General features: G+C 37.9%; 1 protein-coding gene across 10 annotated transcripts in view; it reads left to right on the plus strand.

Annotated features, from left to right (window-relative positions):
- The window catches only part of LOC122842860 (neurexin-1a), a 234,750-nt gene that overhangs the window by 110,923 nt on the left and 104,292 nt on the right, over positions 1 to 19,535 (plus strand). For 3 of the 10 annotated variants that reach the window (XM_044137095.1, XM_044137096.1, XM_044137097.1), the window contains exon 1: positions 7,634 to 8,664. The exons of 6 other annotated variants lie outside the window; for them this stretch is intronic. In XM_044137095.1, the coding sequence (XP_043993030.1) occupies positions 8,424 to 8,664 (241 nt within the window). In that variant the 5' untranslated portion in view covers positions 7,634 to 8,423. Of the gene's footprint in view, positions 1 to 7,616; positions 8,665 to 19,535 lie in introns of those variants that run through there. One more of the 10 variants, XM_044137093.1, reaches the window with a different exon arrangement.

Genomic DNA, 19,535 nt, shown 5'->3' on the forward strand with positions numbered 1-19,535 from the left:
AACCCCTTTATTTCTGTGCAGAGGCATTCATCTTAATCACACATTCCCATGCAGTGTTACACTTCCCCAGTTTTTAGTCTTATTGTGCAGATGTTGCACAAATGCAAGGCAGCTGATGGCATTCTGAGAGACACATCTTTAATGTTTAATAGAATAAAATCAGAAGGTTGTGCTGAGCTGGTGATCAATAAAAAATGTTTATGAATGGTTTTACAACCATTCCAGCTAGATGCAGAATATAAACTAAACTCAAATGTCAGGAAATCATCTCATTATCTCTTAACTTTGTCCCTCTTAAATAAATAAAAAAAAGAATATAAACACACAGCTTCCACTTGCTACCAACATTCCTCATAATCAAATTCTGGAGAGGTAAGACAAAAAGTGCAATTTGATCACAGAATCAGATTATGGTATTAGACAAGGTCATTTGCATTGTTATCTTACAACAAGAAGAGTTTTATTTTAAAACTTGGCAGCAGTGATTTGATATCTTTACTGTTCACTGTGTGAATTATTGTAAGGTCTTAAGAAAAACTGAACACAGACAGTTTCCTGTGTCAGGTGTCTGTCAGATGCAACCTGCCTGTTCGAGAGAAAAACTACCTCTCACCTATTGAGTACTTGTATACTCTCTACTACTACTGGCAACCTAAGGAATTATAATGAATGAACATACACTTCATGAAATAATTTGCTAACAGGCATTGATAGATTTTAACAAGAAACTTTAAAAATTTCTAGCTCTGGCATTTTTTAGTGGAAACTTGTATGTTCTCTCTGTCTTCATCAGTGCACACACGGTGTCTACACGCTGAGACGAGGGAAAAGTAATACTATTATCTGGTAATTGGGGTAGCATCTGTGCTAACGTTTATCACTAGCCCTCATGTGACATTGTATTTATCAGTTCAAGCCAGCCTAACCTCTGCTTTTTCTTGAGAACTGACATATCACCAGCTTTACCTGACACATCAATATGGCAGAGTTGATTTTTCCCTGTCAAAGAATATAAAATTGCAAACAAAACATGTGTGAAGTTCAGCGAACTCTCTGCAGCAAATGTGAAAATCACAACGGGACACCCAACCCCAGCATTCATCTTTGAAGATCTTTTTGACTTTTTTTGAATGAGTTCAAGAAGAGCAGCGAAGAGAAAAAAATACACTGTCATATATGGGCATCACCTTTGTGTTTGGGAAGGTGAAGAAAACAGAAAAAAACAAAGGTTGAATTAGAGGTTCTCTTGCTTGAGCTATATTAAAGTTATTCAGTGAATTTATGCAGTTGAGTTCTTGATTGAAGAAGATCATTGTATTTAAAGAACTATACTGCCAAATCCTAAACACAATTAATTATTCACACAATGAAGTAGAAGAAATAGAAATTGAAATATCCCTTATTGTCCCATAGTGGGGAAATTCAAAAGTAGTAGCAGCATCAGAGTATGTTAATATTTTGAAAATGTTACATACTGTACAGTTATCAGAAACAGCAACTGAGAAAGTTCACTTAGAAATCAACGCAAAAAACATTATATGCATGTATATTTGAGCATTAAAAAGCCACAGATGATTTATTATAGATGAAAAATAAAAACTACAGAATAACAGTTCTTGAATCATTTTAATCATTAAAACCTTTGTTAGTTCTTTCTCAATAAATAATAAATATCTCTTTGAAAATGTGCTTATTATATAAGAATGACATTTTGAGAACAGAAATGTCTATACTTAGCCTATTTGTTGTTCTAGTTAGCACAGTGAAGTGCCAAAGAGGCTGTGGACTCCTGAAAGGAAAAGACACAGTCTGTCCTTGACCTGGTCAAGACAAAGCGCTCTGAAACAGCAGCTGATCTACTTGGGAAAGACTGCAGAGGAGACAGACTCAGGCAGACGGTGTGGCCCGGTGGCCCACTGCATCTTGGAAGCTGTCAGAGGAGATGGAGAGAAAACCTCCAGAAAACTGCTGACCTGCGACCCCTATCTCTCTCACTGACAGTTAGGATTTGGTTTATGCATTCTCAGATGCAACATCATCACCACACACTCATCTACTGACAAGCACATAAGTGTCTGTCGCACACAAACTCAACCTTTCTTTGCACGTATTTTCAATGATTTTTGAATCATATTTCATACGTGGTTGATTTTAACGTTCATTTAAATGGATTTATGGAAACGAATTACTCTGCAAAGACATTGTCTATGCATTAGGAGGGAAAAAAGCCTCTTTGTCACATCAGGCATATTCCAGAGGCTTCCTATCCCAGCAATATCTATTGATTGAAAGGAACAAATGAAACCTAGTTTCTGAGGAAAATCCAATCTGTCTATATATACACAGGTACACCTTAATATATAACATAATAATATATTATCTCCAATACTATTATTTATTTTGCGCCCCCCCGCCCCGACTTGCATAATCATCAGCCAAAGAAGCACAAATTTATTTTTGATTGAAACATTTTACATAAATTAGGCATTTTTGGGTCTTTACATGTATATATGCTCTATTTTGTTAATATAATAGTCATCTAGTGTGTAACAGCTGTGTGTGCATGAAAACTAGTTATTCATAGGAAGATATAATCAGATAATGATGAGCAGTCACAGCTGCAGTCATCATTTACAACTTAAACTATGAAGCTTTGCATTGCAAGCAAGAGACGATGAGGTGCAGATAATTTAGAGACCACCAGGCCGAGGCCTCTTTGCTCTATGCTGTTAAGAGTTTGCTACACTTAATCTAAGTGATATATATTAATCTGACACGTACCCACTGTGATGTACACAAACAGTATTGACAGACTGGCCTCCCTCTGTGTTAGAATAACGTGCAGCCTGTTTGTTTGTGTTGAGTGTTGACTCCCTGTGTTTGTCCGCTCTTATCGTGTCACATCTAGCAATGACTAAGATGGTGCCATGTTTCTATTTCCGTACTCTTGCTCACATTGACATCAGTTCTTTGTGTGGTCGGTTGCACTCTATACTAGAACTTGTGATTTTGCCTGAATGAGTAAGGACATGTTTGATATTCACAAAAACCCTCATTGGCAGAAAGGAGCAAGGATCTAAATTTGTTTTCTTTTTCCAAGGAACTTGGCGCTGAAAACGTCTCGGATGAGGAGGGTAGCCATAATGACTGCTTTCCACATTCTTTTGTTACGTTTTTAAATCAAAGTAAAACTTTGAATACAATATTTATAAATTACAGTAAGTCTTTTAAAGCCCTGCTTTATATGGCTGTTAAGAATTTCCCCACACATTTTCAAAGTACAATTTCTTTCAGACTTAAAGCATTTAGAAGCATGAAAAATAACATTTGGTTTAAGTTGTGGTCAGTCTAAAACTGTAATTCTCTTCTGGTGAATCAATTTTTCTACTTATTTGATTTATGATTTGACACAGAGTGAAGTTAAAAAATAAAATCCCTCTTGGGTTCTTCACCAAAACTGAAAAATGCTATTCAGCGTTGGAGCAAAATTGAATAGCATTTGCTCACATTTTCATCCGTCTTGAAAAAACATCTAGTTGTGTCTGGAGAAAAGTAACTGGACAACATGATTTTCCGCCTTCCTCTTTCTCAGTGGGCATGGTGTTATTTATTTATTTTTTTTGTAATGCACTGTTTTTGTATCAAGCATATACTTTGGATTTTTCATTCTCTCACAAGGCTTATGGAGCATTTAACTGGGTTCAGATGTTTCCTTTGGAGGGAAGACTTTTGTCTTGCATCCTCTGATTTCAGTTAAAAAAATAGTAATAAAAAATGCAGTAGATTTTTATAAAATGCATAAATTGTTTAGTTACTGAAATTGTTCCTGAGCTGAAAAATTAAGTCAAAACACGTTTCAACAAAGTACGTATTAGTTTAAAAGTGTTTCTGTCAATGTAACCAGAGTTATTAAGCCACAAATTCCCAAGGAGATCAAACAAAAAAATATCAATGGAGAGCTAATGGTACAGTATGAGTTGACACTCGCACTTGCAGTCAGCTCCTCCTATACTCCAGCTGATGAGCTTGATGAAAATAGGTGTGCACACCACTCAGTGCCGCCCTCTGGGGAAACCTGCAGCTCGGTGGGAGAGGAAGGCCACACAAATACAAAGCCAGATCCCTGGCAAATTTCTAAAGATTACATATTGCATTAAAGCCAGAAAATGTATTATGGTCTAATGTTTTTAGACATAAAAACGAGTTGGCTTCACACTATGCATCAAAGATTGGCTCATAGTGTGGAATTGCTTACTTAAAAAAACAAAAAAAATCAAAGACAAACTATTACCAAGTTGACATTGTAAACTGCTTTTAGTATTTCAGATTAGTGGCAGAGTCAGAGTCTGGGTCAGCTTAAACTGAAAATAACTGTTAATTGTCAGTCACCAGTCTCTCCATAGTAAATAATGTTTTTTTCTGTTTTCAGCGACTGTTCTCTCTTGTCCGGAAAAAAAAATATTTCTACCAAACATTCACAGAGATAAATGCCTTTGTGAACTTGACACAGATGTGGTTTTCTGTCACATACAGCACCTGGTTCATGCTTCCCAGCAAGATCCGTTTAGAGGAAAAGCAGTCAAACAGCACCTAACTCAAAACACAAATTATTGCTTTTTGTTTTGATTTAGCTTCATTCAGAATTCTACAAAATGCAATGATTAGGATGCTACATAATTAGGCTTGATTTCTTAAAATAGCAAGCGTCTCCATCATTGAGGCTGTTGAGGGGAAGAAACATTTTTGCTGAAGTGGCTTCGAGAGGCTTTCCCTCTCTAAAAGGTCTGTCCGTGTCGTATAAAAGTGTTGTTTGAGGGCTCTTTGGCTGATTTTTGTGGCCTTTTCCCAGACGGATCAGATGCTCGTGCTCTTATTAAGGCATCCATCTGTTGCTCTCCCCACATTTTTCCTTGAAATTTCCAAAAAAAAAAAAAAAAATATATATATATATATATATATATATATATATATATATATATATATATATATATATATATATATATTGTTAGTATGTGAAGAACATTTTCTCTTGTGTATAAAAATAAAATCTTCTTTTTAAAACTAAACCTCTTAAACATATGCCAAAAATAAACTTTTCTTAGTGGTTTGAAAAGTCTGATTTTAAGTCTTAGTTACTTAAAATGTGAGCATTTTTTGCTTGCATTTCAGACTTTAAGAGAAACAAAGAAAAACATAGTAACATAGCAGAGATAGACTTAAGGCAGCACCACCATCAAAGACATAACCCTTTGGGCCTTAAATAGAAACAAAGGGGAGCTGCGCTTGGCTTTCAATCAAGGAGATATCTAACGTAATCTCAACAGGAGCCGGATGAGAACAGTAGGAAGTCAAGTCCTTTAATAGCAGGGGTTTCAGTATTCGAAGGAGGGTTTCTCATTTTATGGCCAAATCTCTGTAATCATCTGGCTAATAGCACCTGACATCTGTAACTGTGTTTAAATTAGTTTAGGTTGTGGTCTCCAGGTGTTTGCTCTGATGCAGGCAGGAAGGAAGCTAGTTGAGAATGTTTTGCCTGAAGCAGTTTGAAAGGTAGCTTTTTTTTCTTAGCCATTTCACACTCAGTTTATCAAATTTCTACCAAAACGGTCAGAGCAAAGGGCAGACAGCTTATCCTTTTTCTTTTTTCTTTTCAGTTCTGGCAGAGAAACTGAGTCAGAACGGTGTACATATTGGAAATCACTTAATTCAATGGGAAGACTTTAAAAAACATATTGTGCTTGAATGTAGTTAAATTAGGATTATTTTCTGCTTCCCTGGATTTATCAAACTTAAGCTTCTTATTTTCTGAGTTTACCCATGAACATTTTTTGCACTTTAGATTTTTACCACTTGGGGGCACAAATGAACAAGTAAGCAATATCAATCTTGCTATTTGTCACTTAAATGATAGCAAATTATTAAACATCAGTACAATTTATTTGAATGAATTTAGCAAAGTTCACAGTTTTGAATTTTTGAATCAGTTTCTCTTAAGATTATTTTCACTCTACATTGCACCTAAGAACCCAAACTAAGTTTGGTTGTTGCCCTTGGACAGAAATCCAGATGGATTGCCTTATTAGTAGACATTATGCAGAATAGGCTGGCGGTAATTATAAAAGTGTAAACATGTTCAGCAGGAGCTTCCCTTTTCAGTAATGCAAACGAGAAAAGAGCTGTGGGTCCATATTGCTGACTCTTTTGCACCAGGTGGCTCCACCAAGTTTTTGAGATTCTAAAAGGTGAAAGGACACAATTCCCTAATGTTTGCAGCATCTGGTTTTTTTTATTATTAATATAAAGGGTCATAGGAAAACACTTCTGGACTTGCCTTTTGTGGAAAATGCATTTTCACAATGCATTTTCTGTCTCAGTTACTCACTTGGAAGGTATCAGTCATGCTTTAAAACAGTTTTCTAGATTTCCACTGAAATTGACCTAAATGAATTGCTTTTTTTCTAGGCTTCATTCCTTGTTTTTATTTAAACAGCTTTTTGAAAACTAAAGCAGAGAAGGACTTCTAATCCTGTATGTCATTCTTGCTAAGATGGCTTTCTCTGGCTATGAAATGCCTGTGTATTCCCTGTAAACCATAAAGATTAGCTCAGCAGTACTTACAGTGTGTGTGTTTGGGTGTATGTGCGGGAGTGTTTTTTTTTTGTTGTTTTTTTTTCCTCCAGCTCAGAACACAGCGTTTCGAAAGGGAAAATGTTGAATGGCCAGTGTGCAAACCAAAACAGGCACACTGCAGCTGAGCCTTGTGTTCTTTCGTCCCAAACTCTGAGCACTCTTCCCAGCTGAACCAGATTGTGTTTATCAGCAGGGCTTTTTATGTCCACATGTTCCCTACTTTCCTGTAACCCCCACTTGCACATAGAGCCTGCGATCAGCCTTCCTCTCTCTTGTGAGGAATGCTCTTTTATTAGCAGGCGAGGCAGCAGACTTACCCAGATTCAGCACCCCCTCCCTTGTGGACAGTTCTCAACCGCCAGCTCTGGCAACTACGTACTTTGTTGACACGTGTTATGGCGTGCATGTGTGTGTGGCAGTGCGAGTCTGCAAACATGCAAGACAGAAAGAATGAGAGCTGCAGCATCATCTTTTCTTTAAAACCTTGTCGACACTGCAGAGCAGGAGAGATTCGTTGAGAAGGAGGTCTTGGAGGCGATGCAAAGGAGAAGTGCAACTTTTTTTTTTTTTTAAATTACAGAAAGTTGAGGGGGAAAAAAGGCAGATTTTGAGAAAGGAGAATGTAAAAAAGATGGTATGCTTACAAATAGGGAAAAGATTAGCTGCATTTTGTTTCTTTTTCCATTTTCTTTACTGCTTGATATTGTCCACACGGAGCAGAGTGGCTTAAAAACGGCTGGCGAGAGAGAGAGAAAGTAGAAAGGGATGTTGAAAGGAATCAGAGCTGGGGGACATAGCATCAGTCCCTGCTATTCTGCCTAAATAGGCTCTTCCTCTGCATTGCACTCAGGCTCCAGTGATTCGCTATGTGAATGCAGCCCATTTGCATAGCCACTCTCCCTCCCTGCTTCCTGGCTGGCTGCTGAGGCCCCCCCCACCCTTCGCTCTATCCTCCCGCTTCTACTCCTCCTCTCTCCCTTCTTTCTCTTGCGCACATCTTCTGGAACGGAGCTGCTTCTGCTTCTGCCCGTGTGTGTTTGAGCGCACGTTCTGCCCAGGGCTGCTCTCAGGTGCTTGTCGCTTGTGTTGCGGGGTCTCACTGAGAGCAGAAATCTCTAGATGGGGAACTGGTGCGCTACTTGGCATAACTTACAGGTGCAATCACGCAGTCTGGTGCGTGCCACTGCACATGCAAATGAGCCGCGGATTTAACTATGGTCTCATTCCTCTGGATGTCCTTTGAGACCACTGGAGGAGTAAAAGGAGGGAAACTCAGAATGTCTGCTTTGATTTTCTGAAGAAATCCAGTTTGCACAGGTGTTTTCAGTCTCTTTCTGAGAAAGCTGTCCACTTCTGCTGGCAATTTAAATTTTTGGGAATATTTTAATTTTTAATTTTTTATTTTTTTTTTATTCAGAGCTGTTTCTAATTTTGTGAGCGCTTAATAGAAAGATAGAGAGAGAAACAGAGAGAACTAAGGGAATTGGAGCAACCTGGGAATTCTCCATTTCTGCTTGAAGGTTGCCCTAATTTCTTGAGTGAATGTTTTTGCATGATGATTTATATTTCTTTTTCTGCCTGGGTGCTGCCACGGATTTCTTAACTCAATATTAAACAGCAAGAGTTTTTTGTTTGTTTTTCCACAACCAACATTTTTCCTAGTTTTTTTTCTTTTTTTTTTCCCTGTGGATTTGAGTGTCCGTGGTGAGTTTTGCAAAGGTGAGAAGTATGGGGCTGTGAAGCTTGCCAAAGTTTCACCTTGATCTGCTGCCTCATCTGGCTACTCAGGGAAGATGTTCAAGGGCTGGAGTGCACAGTTTGCTCCCCTGAGGTCCATTGTAGAGCCCCTAAAGTGGAATTCAGTGACACTCAAACACCTGGCCCTGTGGCTTGTTGCCCTGGGCTTTGTGGCGAGCTCAGAACCGAGTGCTGTGGAGAGCCTCCACCACATTCATTCATCCCATGGAAACAAGCGTCACCATATTGTGCCTATTGCTATCCACAGATCACCTGCATCCCTAAGAGCAGGGCACAGTAAGTATTCCCTTTTTCATTCTCTTCAGACTTTCATCCTGCAGTGAGTTTTTGAGCAGAGTGCCATCTGTTCAGTTGTCCTTCAGTGGTTGATATTAACACTTAAAAATGTCTAAGACTGAACAAGTCCCAGTTTAGACAGTGTTTTCTTTCTGTCAGCAAAGCATGCTCTCTCATGACTGAGATTATCCATATCCATATCTGCAGATGCTCCGCTGTGTCCAGATTAGAGTGGATTAGGAGGTTGAGGCGCTCCATGTTGCCCCTAGTAGGGATAGACAAATATGAGTTGCCTGCAGCTCTGCAGGGTGTCAAACCATTTCTGGGCCCTGCCATGAGTGGTGTATAGAGGAGCTCCCTTTACCCCGTGAGCCAAAAAAGATGAGCTAGACATCCAGAATGTAATTTCAAATGGTGGACTGCAGTATGCTTCCTTCACTGTAATGTGTCGGGGAGGGAAATCAAGAATTCTCTGTTATGTGCTGATCTCCACTTGACTTGTGTGGATGTTTGCAGAAGTTTTAAATCAAATTAAGTTTGAGACTGATGCAGAACTCTATCTCTTTAGTTATCCCACCAGTTAGGCCTTTTGTGAGTGACGTAACCAGTATTGGTAAAACACTGACGTAATGCTGAGGTACCCTGAATTTCACTCAGTACACTGTTCGCAGTATACCACTTGTTTAATTTGATGGATTATTTATTGTTAACATTAAGACATAAGAGGATAACTGACAGCTCCACTACAAAGCATTCCTGGCACTCAGAGGATATCTTAGTTTTACACAAGAACAGTTCTTTGTTCTGGATCAATGGGTAGAGTTGGACTATCCCCAACAAAGGAGTTGGCATGCCTCAGTGATGATGGCAGAGATGTGAGGTTTGCTGACCCACTTAGACAACAAGACAGGCCAATTAGGCCAATCTGCCATGACCCGCCCTGAAAGCACACCACAAACCATGCCCCTTGCCTTCCCTAAGAACCTTGGGGCACTAGGGCTCTATGACTTAGCAACATAATTGGGATTGATGATTTTCTCTTTAGAACTTTCTTTATAACATGATAAAAGTTTTTTTTTTTTTTTTTTTTTTTTTTTTCTGTGCAGAAGGTAGATAAATTCAAATTAGAAAGACGTGCCGTTCGGCAGGGTTCCTGGCTCTGGAACAAATCCAGTAGTTGTAAAAAGACCCAGTGTTGTTTTCTCCTCTGTGTCACTGAGGGGTTGCTTTTAGCATGAGTTTTATATTTGCTGCAGCAATTATACGTTTACAGCTTAGTCAATAAAGTTTTCTTAGACTCAAAACTTCACAAGTCAGATTTTTTTTTTCCTGCGTTGTCTGACGAATTACCATGCATCAAAACAACAGCATGAAAGTCAATATTTTACCATTTATCTTGCTGCTTTTATGTCTCTACTTTAGTTTTAGCCTATAGTGTGATTGTCAGTGTAAAAGTATAATCCTATTTGCAACACTTACATAACTGTACATAACTTAAACTGTTATTGTCACATTGAATTTAACGTTGTCTCAAGTGATTTGGCCAAACAAAGCTGGTATCCTCCCTTGTAGTGTTATATGGAAATTACTTGTTTGTCTTGGAATGGATCTAATAAAAAATGTTGCTTTTCCTCATTTATATAACACAGATCAGTAAAAACTTAGTTATACACCAACTTTTTCCAATGTTGGTTTTGCCCTTGTTTAATTAGTGAAGAGGGTGAAATTTATTCCTTGCTCTTTTCTGCATTAACTTGGTAAACGCAAGATCATCTATATGCTGAAACCCTAGAACTACAGAGGGCCCACTTCATTTTTTTTATAATTGTATAACGAGAAAAAGTATAGTTTTCTTTGTAGTCCACTTGAAAGTTTGTCATTGATTCATGTGGAGAGAAGGAAAAAGATTAGCATGGTCAGGATGTATGAAATTGAGTTGGAGTGTGATGTATTGTTTGTTTAGGGTGAGCTGTAATGAGGTTCAGACAGTATCAGCTGTGAGTAGTAGATATACCATTTATCAAGGATAAACTCCCTGAGGTGATAGTTCTCTCTTTCCCAGAGATGACTATGCTACTTGATACACTGAATAACTGAATTATCATATTTTCTTCTGTAGTCTACCTGCTGCTCGTATTCATTAGCAGTGGGTAGATGAAATGGTCAGATCAATAGAAGAAACATTTAACGGTTCTAACCTATGATACTCAGGTCAGATCTTTATCTGCTACATACAAAGACAGACCTTTTAATGTGGGAAGAACAATTTTTATTAATCTTTCATATCCTGTTGTCTGAGTTCAACATAGATTGCTCTTCATGTTCTTATTGCTTTGTTTTACATTTTGGTCTCATTTCTGTTTCACTGAACAGTAATTATTGCACATGTGCCTTGCAAAGCTGTTTAAAATTTAAGAATTTTATGGAAAACACTTTTTTTTTTAAATTAAAAATGGTTGTGGCATCATCATGCTGTTTGAATGACTTTCTTCAGCAGGATATAGAAACTGTCTAGAGTTGATGGATGAGCTCAATGAAGGGGAATCCTGGAAAAGTTTTTATGCCCCTGGGGATTTTTATTTACATATTATTACATCATGCAAAACAGAATTAAACATAAACCTGAACACACTATCCCCAGCCTGAAACATGGTGGTAGGAGTGTCATTCAATGGGGATATTGTTAAGTGGAGAAAGAAAAAGTTGTCATTTTTTTATAGAAAAATGTATGAAGCTGTACTGAAGACAGTCTTGAAAGAATTGTTGGTGGCAGCATCATACTGTGAGGATAGGATAGGACCTGCAGGACTAAAGAATCCGGTTCAGCTTCACCTTTCAACAGGACCATGCTAAACATACAACCAGAGCTGTAATGGGATAGTTTAGATGAAAGCATATTCATGTATTAAAATGGCATAGTCAAAGCACAGCCTTTAACATAATAATATTTAAAAACCATGTATTATTTTTGAGCTAGTTAATCTGTCACACAGAATCCCCACACTTTGATGTTTGTGGTTGTCACATCACCAAGAGCTTTAAGAGGGGTGGTACATTTCCAATTCTCTGTGTGTTCAGGAAGTCAGCCATTGTGTTCATGATGGTTACACATCCTACTTACTTAGCACATCCGCGACAGCACCCCACCTCACCTGCTGCATCACCAACCTCACAAATCGCTTTTGTGTCCCAAAGCCTGGGTTGATCAAAGTCATTGAAGCAATTTAAGTGATTATTTGTCAATTTGAAAGCTTTCCAGTTTCGGAGTTAATGGTTGAACATTAAAAAGACTAGCATTGCAATAAAGCACGCTGAGACAGGGTAGACAGATGGAGGAAATACAAAAATATAGAGGAGAAAACAGCAGATGAGGAGAGGGGAAAAGAGAAGGGTGAGGAGAAAAAGAGAGAGCAGGGCAAAAATTTGATGATCTTTGGTGTTGCCTTGCTGCCAGTGTATTGTGAGCTTGTATAATATAATTACTCCCATGTCTCCGAGCTGATGCCATTCTGTGATAGTGTGAAGATGACAGTATCTTCGCCTCTGTGAGGCTGCAGAGATGATAGCTGCCCTGATAAGGATCTGAGTACATGTTCCTCTGCTCTAGAGGGAGCTGGGTGGTTATTGACCCAGGAATCAAAGACTGAAGATTGCACTTGTTTCATTCTCCTCTTCCTCTGATATATGAGAAGGCAAACACCGTTTTTATTTGGGTCTTCAGCCTACAGTACTTGAATCTTATGATACTTGACTGCTCTCTCCTCTCTTTCTTTCCTCTTCTCAGTCACTTGGCCTAACTTGCCCTCATCAACCTCATTGGTCTGCATGGTCTATCCAAGCAGAAAGAGTATGCTGGCTTTTGTGCCTGTAGTGGTATTTGCTTGTATTCTGTGGTGACCAGACTATGGTTGGCATAAAGTGAAATAAAACCTGACTATGCATGCGGTGGGCAGTGAGGGGTCAGCTGAGTAATGTGGCCATCCTCGGATGGGAGACTTAGAAGGTGGAGAGGCAGAGGGAGAATGAGAGTCCCCTGTTTTGACTGAAGGGGATGTCAGTTCCCAGTTGCTCAGATCCTGGATGAGCTTGAGTTGGTTAGCTGTTTACCCATAAGCACTTAATGAGTCACCAACAGCAGCATGTATTCAGATTTATTGTTCAGTTTTTGTCTGTTTGGATGTCTCTATTTCGCTCTTTTTTTTTCTTTTTTAACAAATCAGATAAAAAATACAAAAATAAAGTGAAATATCTACTGCTTATATTTTCAAAATGCAACATCTGCAAATGGATAAGTACCCTATGACTACATATAGACTATATATATTTTCCTTGTTATTGACATTGCACAGGATTAGAGACTTGCATAAAAACTGATGTTGTTCGGACTGGGATAGGACTGTGCTCTTACTGAACTTTAGCTGCTGAAGCTAAGAACAAATGAGCAAAATGACCTTATGTGAAGAATATATTGCACAGAAGATCTGGAAGATGAAGGAAATGGGATTGTAAGAAAAGAGTGTAAAATACTTTGCATCATTTCTCATTCGTACTACCTAAGAAGAGGACATGATCTGTGAAAGGCTGATGCTGCTGTTGTGCACAACAAGGTGTTAATACAGGCGCTAAGGAAACAGATCAGGTAACTCCCTGCAGTCCCTTCTTGTCGACTCTATAAATGCATTGGTGATTCTCAGGGGAGAAGCACATGAGAAAAGGAAATATAAATAAATATTTGGTTGTAAGAAGAGAGGAGATCAAGAATGCAAAAAGCCCACATTATTTTATCTAATCTGGTTTGAGTTCAGTCACCCCAGAGAAGCCTCATTCTCTGTCATTATAATGAGGTGGCAGCTATCTCTCTGCCAGTCGAGCTTTTATGCGGATGGCATCGTCCAAGTTCACTACTCACACAATGAGCAGCAATACACCAAATCATTTTTCATCTCTTTGATCACTTTGAATTATTGTCACAAGCAAGTCTAAAAGAGGACAGTTAAGGGAATGTGCAGAATAGCACACTGAAAAAGACCTATCTCTATGCATCACCATGTTATTGTCAAGAAGTATGAACCGAAAATTTATGATCTTCGAAATTATGATTATAATTCCAATAATTTCTATTATTTTTCTCACTAGCAAGGGGGGAAACTGGAGAAGCACAAGATGAGATTATATGTTTTCAAACCCTCACAGGCTGATAAAGCTGGCCACTGGGAACAGCAAAGAGCATGTCTTTCTCTGCATGGTAGCTGGAAGAGGACTAATGTATATGATTACCATCTTTCACCCGATCAATAATAAGCTTTTACTTAAATTTCACATGTTTGCTTTAGAGGACAAAGAACAACTGTAATCATGGTTTAATTACTTTTGATGTACAAATTATTATTACTTTAAGCAGTTTTGAAAGTAATATTAATATTACTATTAATAATTATATTATTAATATTAAATTTATACTTATATTAAATTGAATAAAAGTACAAAAAAAAGATTGTCTTGGTTTGCAATTGTAGACATAAACATGTTATAGTTAGCTTAATTAATTTATTTATTTATTCTGCAGTTTCCATTTGTTCACCTGCTGCAGCGTGAGCAGCAAAGAAAACCCCTCCCACCCTCACCCGTCCACTCTAATAGGATTGTGTGGGATTTCACCTTCCTCATTGCTCCTTCCATCTCCTACAGCCTCAGGCCTGCTGGCACAGCCTGATAAAAAAACATCCCTGCCTAACACCTAAGTGCAAGCTAATATTAGCATTTATTTTGCAACACTGCTTAAAAATACAATGTAAACCCACGCACACTTGTTTCTCTCTCTCTGTTTATATATTTGTTTGTTGGGAGATTTGTAGCATTGCTTTGTGGCAGATGACGGTTTTGGGTCTTTTGGCGCTCCCACATCGCCTGCTGATAAGGGGGAGGCTTCACTCTATATAAATTGCAAAGGTAGAAGCTATGCTGCACGACAAAACTCCCTCTCACACAATAACGCAGGCGGTGTTTATTTCTGGTGATTTTTTTATTTTATTTTTTTTTCATCTGGATCTTATCCACATTAATTGTGGAGTATGATTTCCATAAGATATTCATCTAATTAAATAATATCCCACCACTTAGTGAGCTTACTTGCAAAGTGAGGGTAGTCAGCAATGAAGCAAAGCGGATGTTTAATCCTACAATTAATGCCAGGACGGACTTATTGTACCCCTGGGTATTGCTTACAAAAACAAAAAAAGAAAAAGAAAATATTCAGTGTCATTCATAGGCAACAAAGTTACCACATTAATTTGCATGTGAATTGTGTTTTGTGGTTTAACAAAGTTTATGGATCAATTTTATAGTCTTTTATTCCTTTCTTTTCTGATGCATGCAACCTTTTTAACACTAACCTAGTTGGTGATCCAATTACTATTTCAGTGATCAAATAGCTAATTTGTAGACAACCCTGCTGCTAGATCTACAGGAATATTTCCACCACACCAGTTGTACAAGGCTATGCAAAAGTTTTGATACTCCTTTAAATATTCCTATAGAGATTTTGTCTGATAGACCAACATAAAACATAATACTATTGCAAGGTGGAAGGGAATGGATAGAGGTTTGTCAAAAAGATTTAAAAAAAGTGTATCTGGCAAATATATTCAGCCGTCTTGGGTTAATTCTTTGTTGAACCATTTTTGCCATGCTTTACAGTCAGTATTGTATGTTCAGCGAACAGGGTTTTGTAAGTTAATAATAATAATAAAAATTGTATCTAACGAGGTCACTTTCTTCCACATATTTGTTCTACCCCCTTCATTGTTCTGTGCCAGAAACCAAATCGTACATCTAATTACTTTGTTGATTTTACCACTTTCTGTTTCTATGTTGAGGTAATTGTTTGCCTAAAGATCTGAATTTTAGTTTATAAATTAAGATTGCCTTAAACGCCTGCACAATTTTATTCCTAGCCTACTTGTTCTTCATTGTTGTGATTTGCTTACTAATGTTCTCAAACAAACATTTCAGACCTAAACATAACTGCTGGATTTATCCGGTGACAGAATTTCACCCAGGTGGATGCTATTTACCTAATTGCGTGACTTCTGAGGATAATTGGCTACATTCAATGTTAGTTGGGTGTTTCAGATTAAAGGGGGTGAAAATATATGCATGTCTCCCTTTTCAGATTCTAATTTATAGTCCATGTTATCCCTTTTCTACCACTTTACATGTATGCGCTACGTTTTGTACATTAGTCACATAAAATTTCATTACAAACCTTGATGGCAAAAATTTGGAGAGGTCTGAACTTTTGCAAGGCACAGTAATTATTAAAATGTTTATACTTCACATCATTGCTCCAAAGCAAATAGTGTTTGGCTTTAAAAATGAGAAGGACAATAGGGAATACTTTCTATCTGTTGTTCTTCCTTTAAATGCAATTAGAGAAAAGCACATAAATTAGGTAATTAAAAAACAGCCCACCTGTGGCACAGACATTGTGTACTGGCTAGGGTGTAGAGTAAATTCTGTGTGAATTGCATTGTTCTCAGTAAAGCACTACAGCCCTGTTCTGTCTGAAAACAAGTTCTCTGAGCTGCACAGAGTGACGGGCAGCAGGAGTTGTCTTTCGTCTCAGATCAGACCTGCGGCCATTAGCGTTTTGGTTTTTCTGCCTCACTTCCACTGTAATTATCCAGCACTTGTCTTTTTTTAGTAATCAGGGCTGGAGTCTCACTCCACATCTGCTGACTGCCTAATGAAAAAGAATAACTTGCAGAGACCATTTGGAGGCTGTGATGGCGGGAACATGCCCGCACACAGACATGCTGAAAACAAAATAACGAACTGATGAATCATGCCACATAATCAGTCGAATGGGCTGTGTTTGATTTTTCCTTTAAGTCCTGCTTTGATATGTTTTTTTTAATTATTTTTTTATTTTTTATTTTTTGGCTGATGAAAATAAAATCTGTGAAAATAAAATCTAATCAACAAACTGCTGGCAAACAAAATGACTGACCTCAACCAAAAAGAAAGGAAGCATTGTATATGTGAAGCAAATGAGGCAAGTGATGATGAGAGAGTAAATTAGAAGCTGTCGATACTGTGAGACACTTCTATCAGAGCCAAGGCTGTTGGCAAGGGAGGAAGATATGCAGCTGGTTGGGGTAACAAAGGCCCCGTTTGGTGTATTGCTCCATTAAGACACTGGGTCTTGTCAACTCTGCCTGGATGGTGCCACATTCTGCTCCACAAGGCATAGACTCATGTATCACTTCGAATTGAAGAGGGAGCAGAGGGAAGGTGCAAAAGGGTGAGATCTAGACCGCTCGACTGAGCATCCATGGCGTAATGCTACCAGCCCAGAGGGTGGAACTTTACCTCAACCATGAATTGATGGTCTCCTGCCATGAAGAGTGAGAGTGGTTGTTCCAGGTGCCCAGGGGCCTCCTCATGATGAGGTGAAAGCTTATCTCTTCAGAGCAGTAAGACGTGCTGTTGCAGTACAGTTCAGAGGCAGATGTTTTCATTCAGAATGTCGATCAGACGCAAACAGTTTAGTTATGCCAAAAGGATGAGATTCTACCTATATAACACCAGTGTGTTGCATGCATGTGGAGAGAGGTATTGGTAACTGTCCCTCCACGTCCTAGAAAGGATAAGTGGGTAAAGGTAATAAACAGATGAATGGATTGTTTAGTTTTTCACTTTACAAATTTCACTCCCTTGTGATGTTTGAAGAAAGGTTATGTAGTGGTAATGTTACAAAATCTGAAAAGCTTTAAGGTTTAATACTTTTGTCAAGGACTTGCATCATGTATGTCACTTTACAAATTATTACATACTTTTCAGTTTTCATACCAAGCCATGAATTTAGTTTTTTACAGAGACCGCTAAACAGCCGCTATTAAATAAACACAAACTGACCCACCCTATTGAATTTAATTAAGGGGTACTTTTCATAAATAGTCACTTGCGCTGTAAAATTTAAATTATCTTAATAGATTACAGAATTTGGTACAACAATAATTTAATTATACTTCTGAAGGCATTCACTTACATAATGGTTGGTATTTTAGGATCATGTTAGAAATGGCTTCAGAATCCAGAAAAGCCATTTTTACACATGGGCACTTGACCCAAAGTTTTCTTTTTTTTGCAAAAAAAAAAAAAAAAAAAAAAGATACTGCACATTTTGTGCTGGAGAAGGGCTTTAACAGCATAAGGGAGGTGGATTGGGGGGTAAGACGTGTAAAAGGTACTGAAGAGAGGACGTAATGTAAGAAGTATAATGGTGAAATACAGTAGTTGTTTCCTTTAAAGTTCACAAAAAAAAGCATGAGGCTCCTTGATGACTGTTTTATGTGAGTATCAATACCATGTTTATTTGTGTATGCAATATCCACAAGATACTGGAAAACAATATAGAATTTTGGACATAAATATTTGAAATGGTGCTGTGTCTGTACACTTATTCTTTGCAGTAAATTTTCTGCTATGTGTATGCATTATCCCACCTGATAATCTTTGCTAGAAGTTTAAAGCTTGTGCTGCTGACATGCATTGTGTTCTTTGTGGATTGCAGTATTTCCTTTATAGGCTGTACAAAAGGGTTGTTTGGTTTTTTTCTCTCACTCTGTTTACCAGGGTTTGTTGCTCCCATTATGTTGGGAGTCTGTCTTGTACCCTCTAATAAGGATGACCAATCACAGGGGCAAGCAGCAGTGCCCCACTTTTTGGTCTCCACTTAATTTAATTACATCAAATTAGCAAGGCTAGAAGAGAAGGGGCTGAGGGAGAGGATTAATCCTTTGCAGATTATATAGGCAGGTTGGACACTGTCAGCTGTCCTGTGTTGAATTACTGCTTTAGGATTGTCTTCATTAGAAGGGAGCTTAAGGCTCACAGGTCACTAGATATTGTTAAAACAATACTGTGGAAACAGGCTAATTAGAATACTTGCCTTTACTCTGGCCTGAAGAGCAGGGTTAACTACCTTTAAATTATTATATTTTTTGCATATGTTTTTAATGCTTTTTTTTCTCTAATGGTGCTTCCTTTCAAATTAATTGATAGTGAACATTTTATTTTGTACTGTCTGTTTAAGGTTTAAGCTTACATTTGCTCTTAAAGTAACTCAAATGAAAACTAATTTTGAGGAAGACTTGGGTTAAATATTAGAATCATACTTCTGTCTCAAACAGATATTGAGGGATAAATTTAAATGCACTGGTCGTTTTAACTTGCAGGTCATATTTTTTTGTCTAAGTTACCAATTCCTCCCATAATTTTCAGTTTTCCATTTTTACAGATCAATCAGCAGCTAATTTGTCACTTGTATTTATGCCAATTTGTCCACATTCAGCATAAAATAGCAGGCAATCTATCAGTTTTGATGTTTAAGCTCCTCTGTCTACTCTGTTTTTTGAATGTGAAAGTAAAAGCTTAGCCTCACCCTTCAAGTAAACCTGAAAGAATCTGAAACCTAAAAAAGTTTAATGAAAAGATGTGGACTGTATCAAATCTTTTTTTTTTTTCTTTTTCTTTTTTGCATTTACATCAGTAGTAGGGTTCTTAACAGATTTCAGCAAATAAAATATGCAGGTGTGGCTGAAAATATTGTTGGCTGTTGTTTACCTAAAAACAAATGGAAAAAATAAAGTATGCAATGCACAAGTCTTGCTGAACTTGCTTCTTAGTTTTAATGTAAATGTGGAGGAAGTAAGTTTTGTGTTGATTTTGGTGTCCTATGTCAGAGGTTTGTTCCTGCATCAGTCTGCAATGAAACTTACCATTATAAGAGAGGCAGTTGTTTGTGCTGGGAGAGGATTAAGACAAGTCAACAATCCATAGTATTTTTAGTCTCCCAAAGGGCTGCTCAT

Source organism: Gambusia affinis, linkage group LG13 (assembly GCF_019740435.1).
Source record: "Gambusia affinis linkage group LG13, SWU_Gaff_1.0, whole genome shotgun sequence".
Lineage (NCBI taxonomy): Eukaryota > Metazoa > Chordata > Actinopteri > Cyprinodontiformes > Poeciliidae > Gambusia > Gambusia affinis.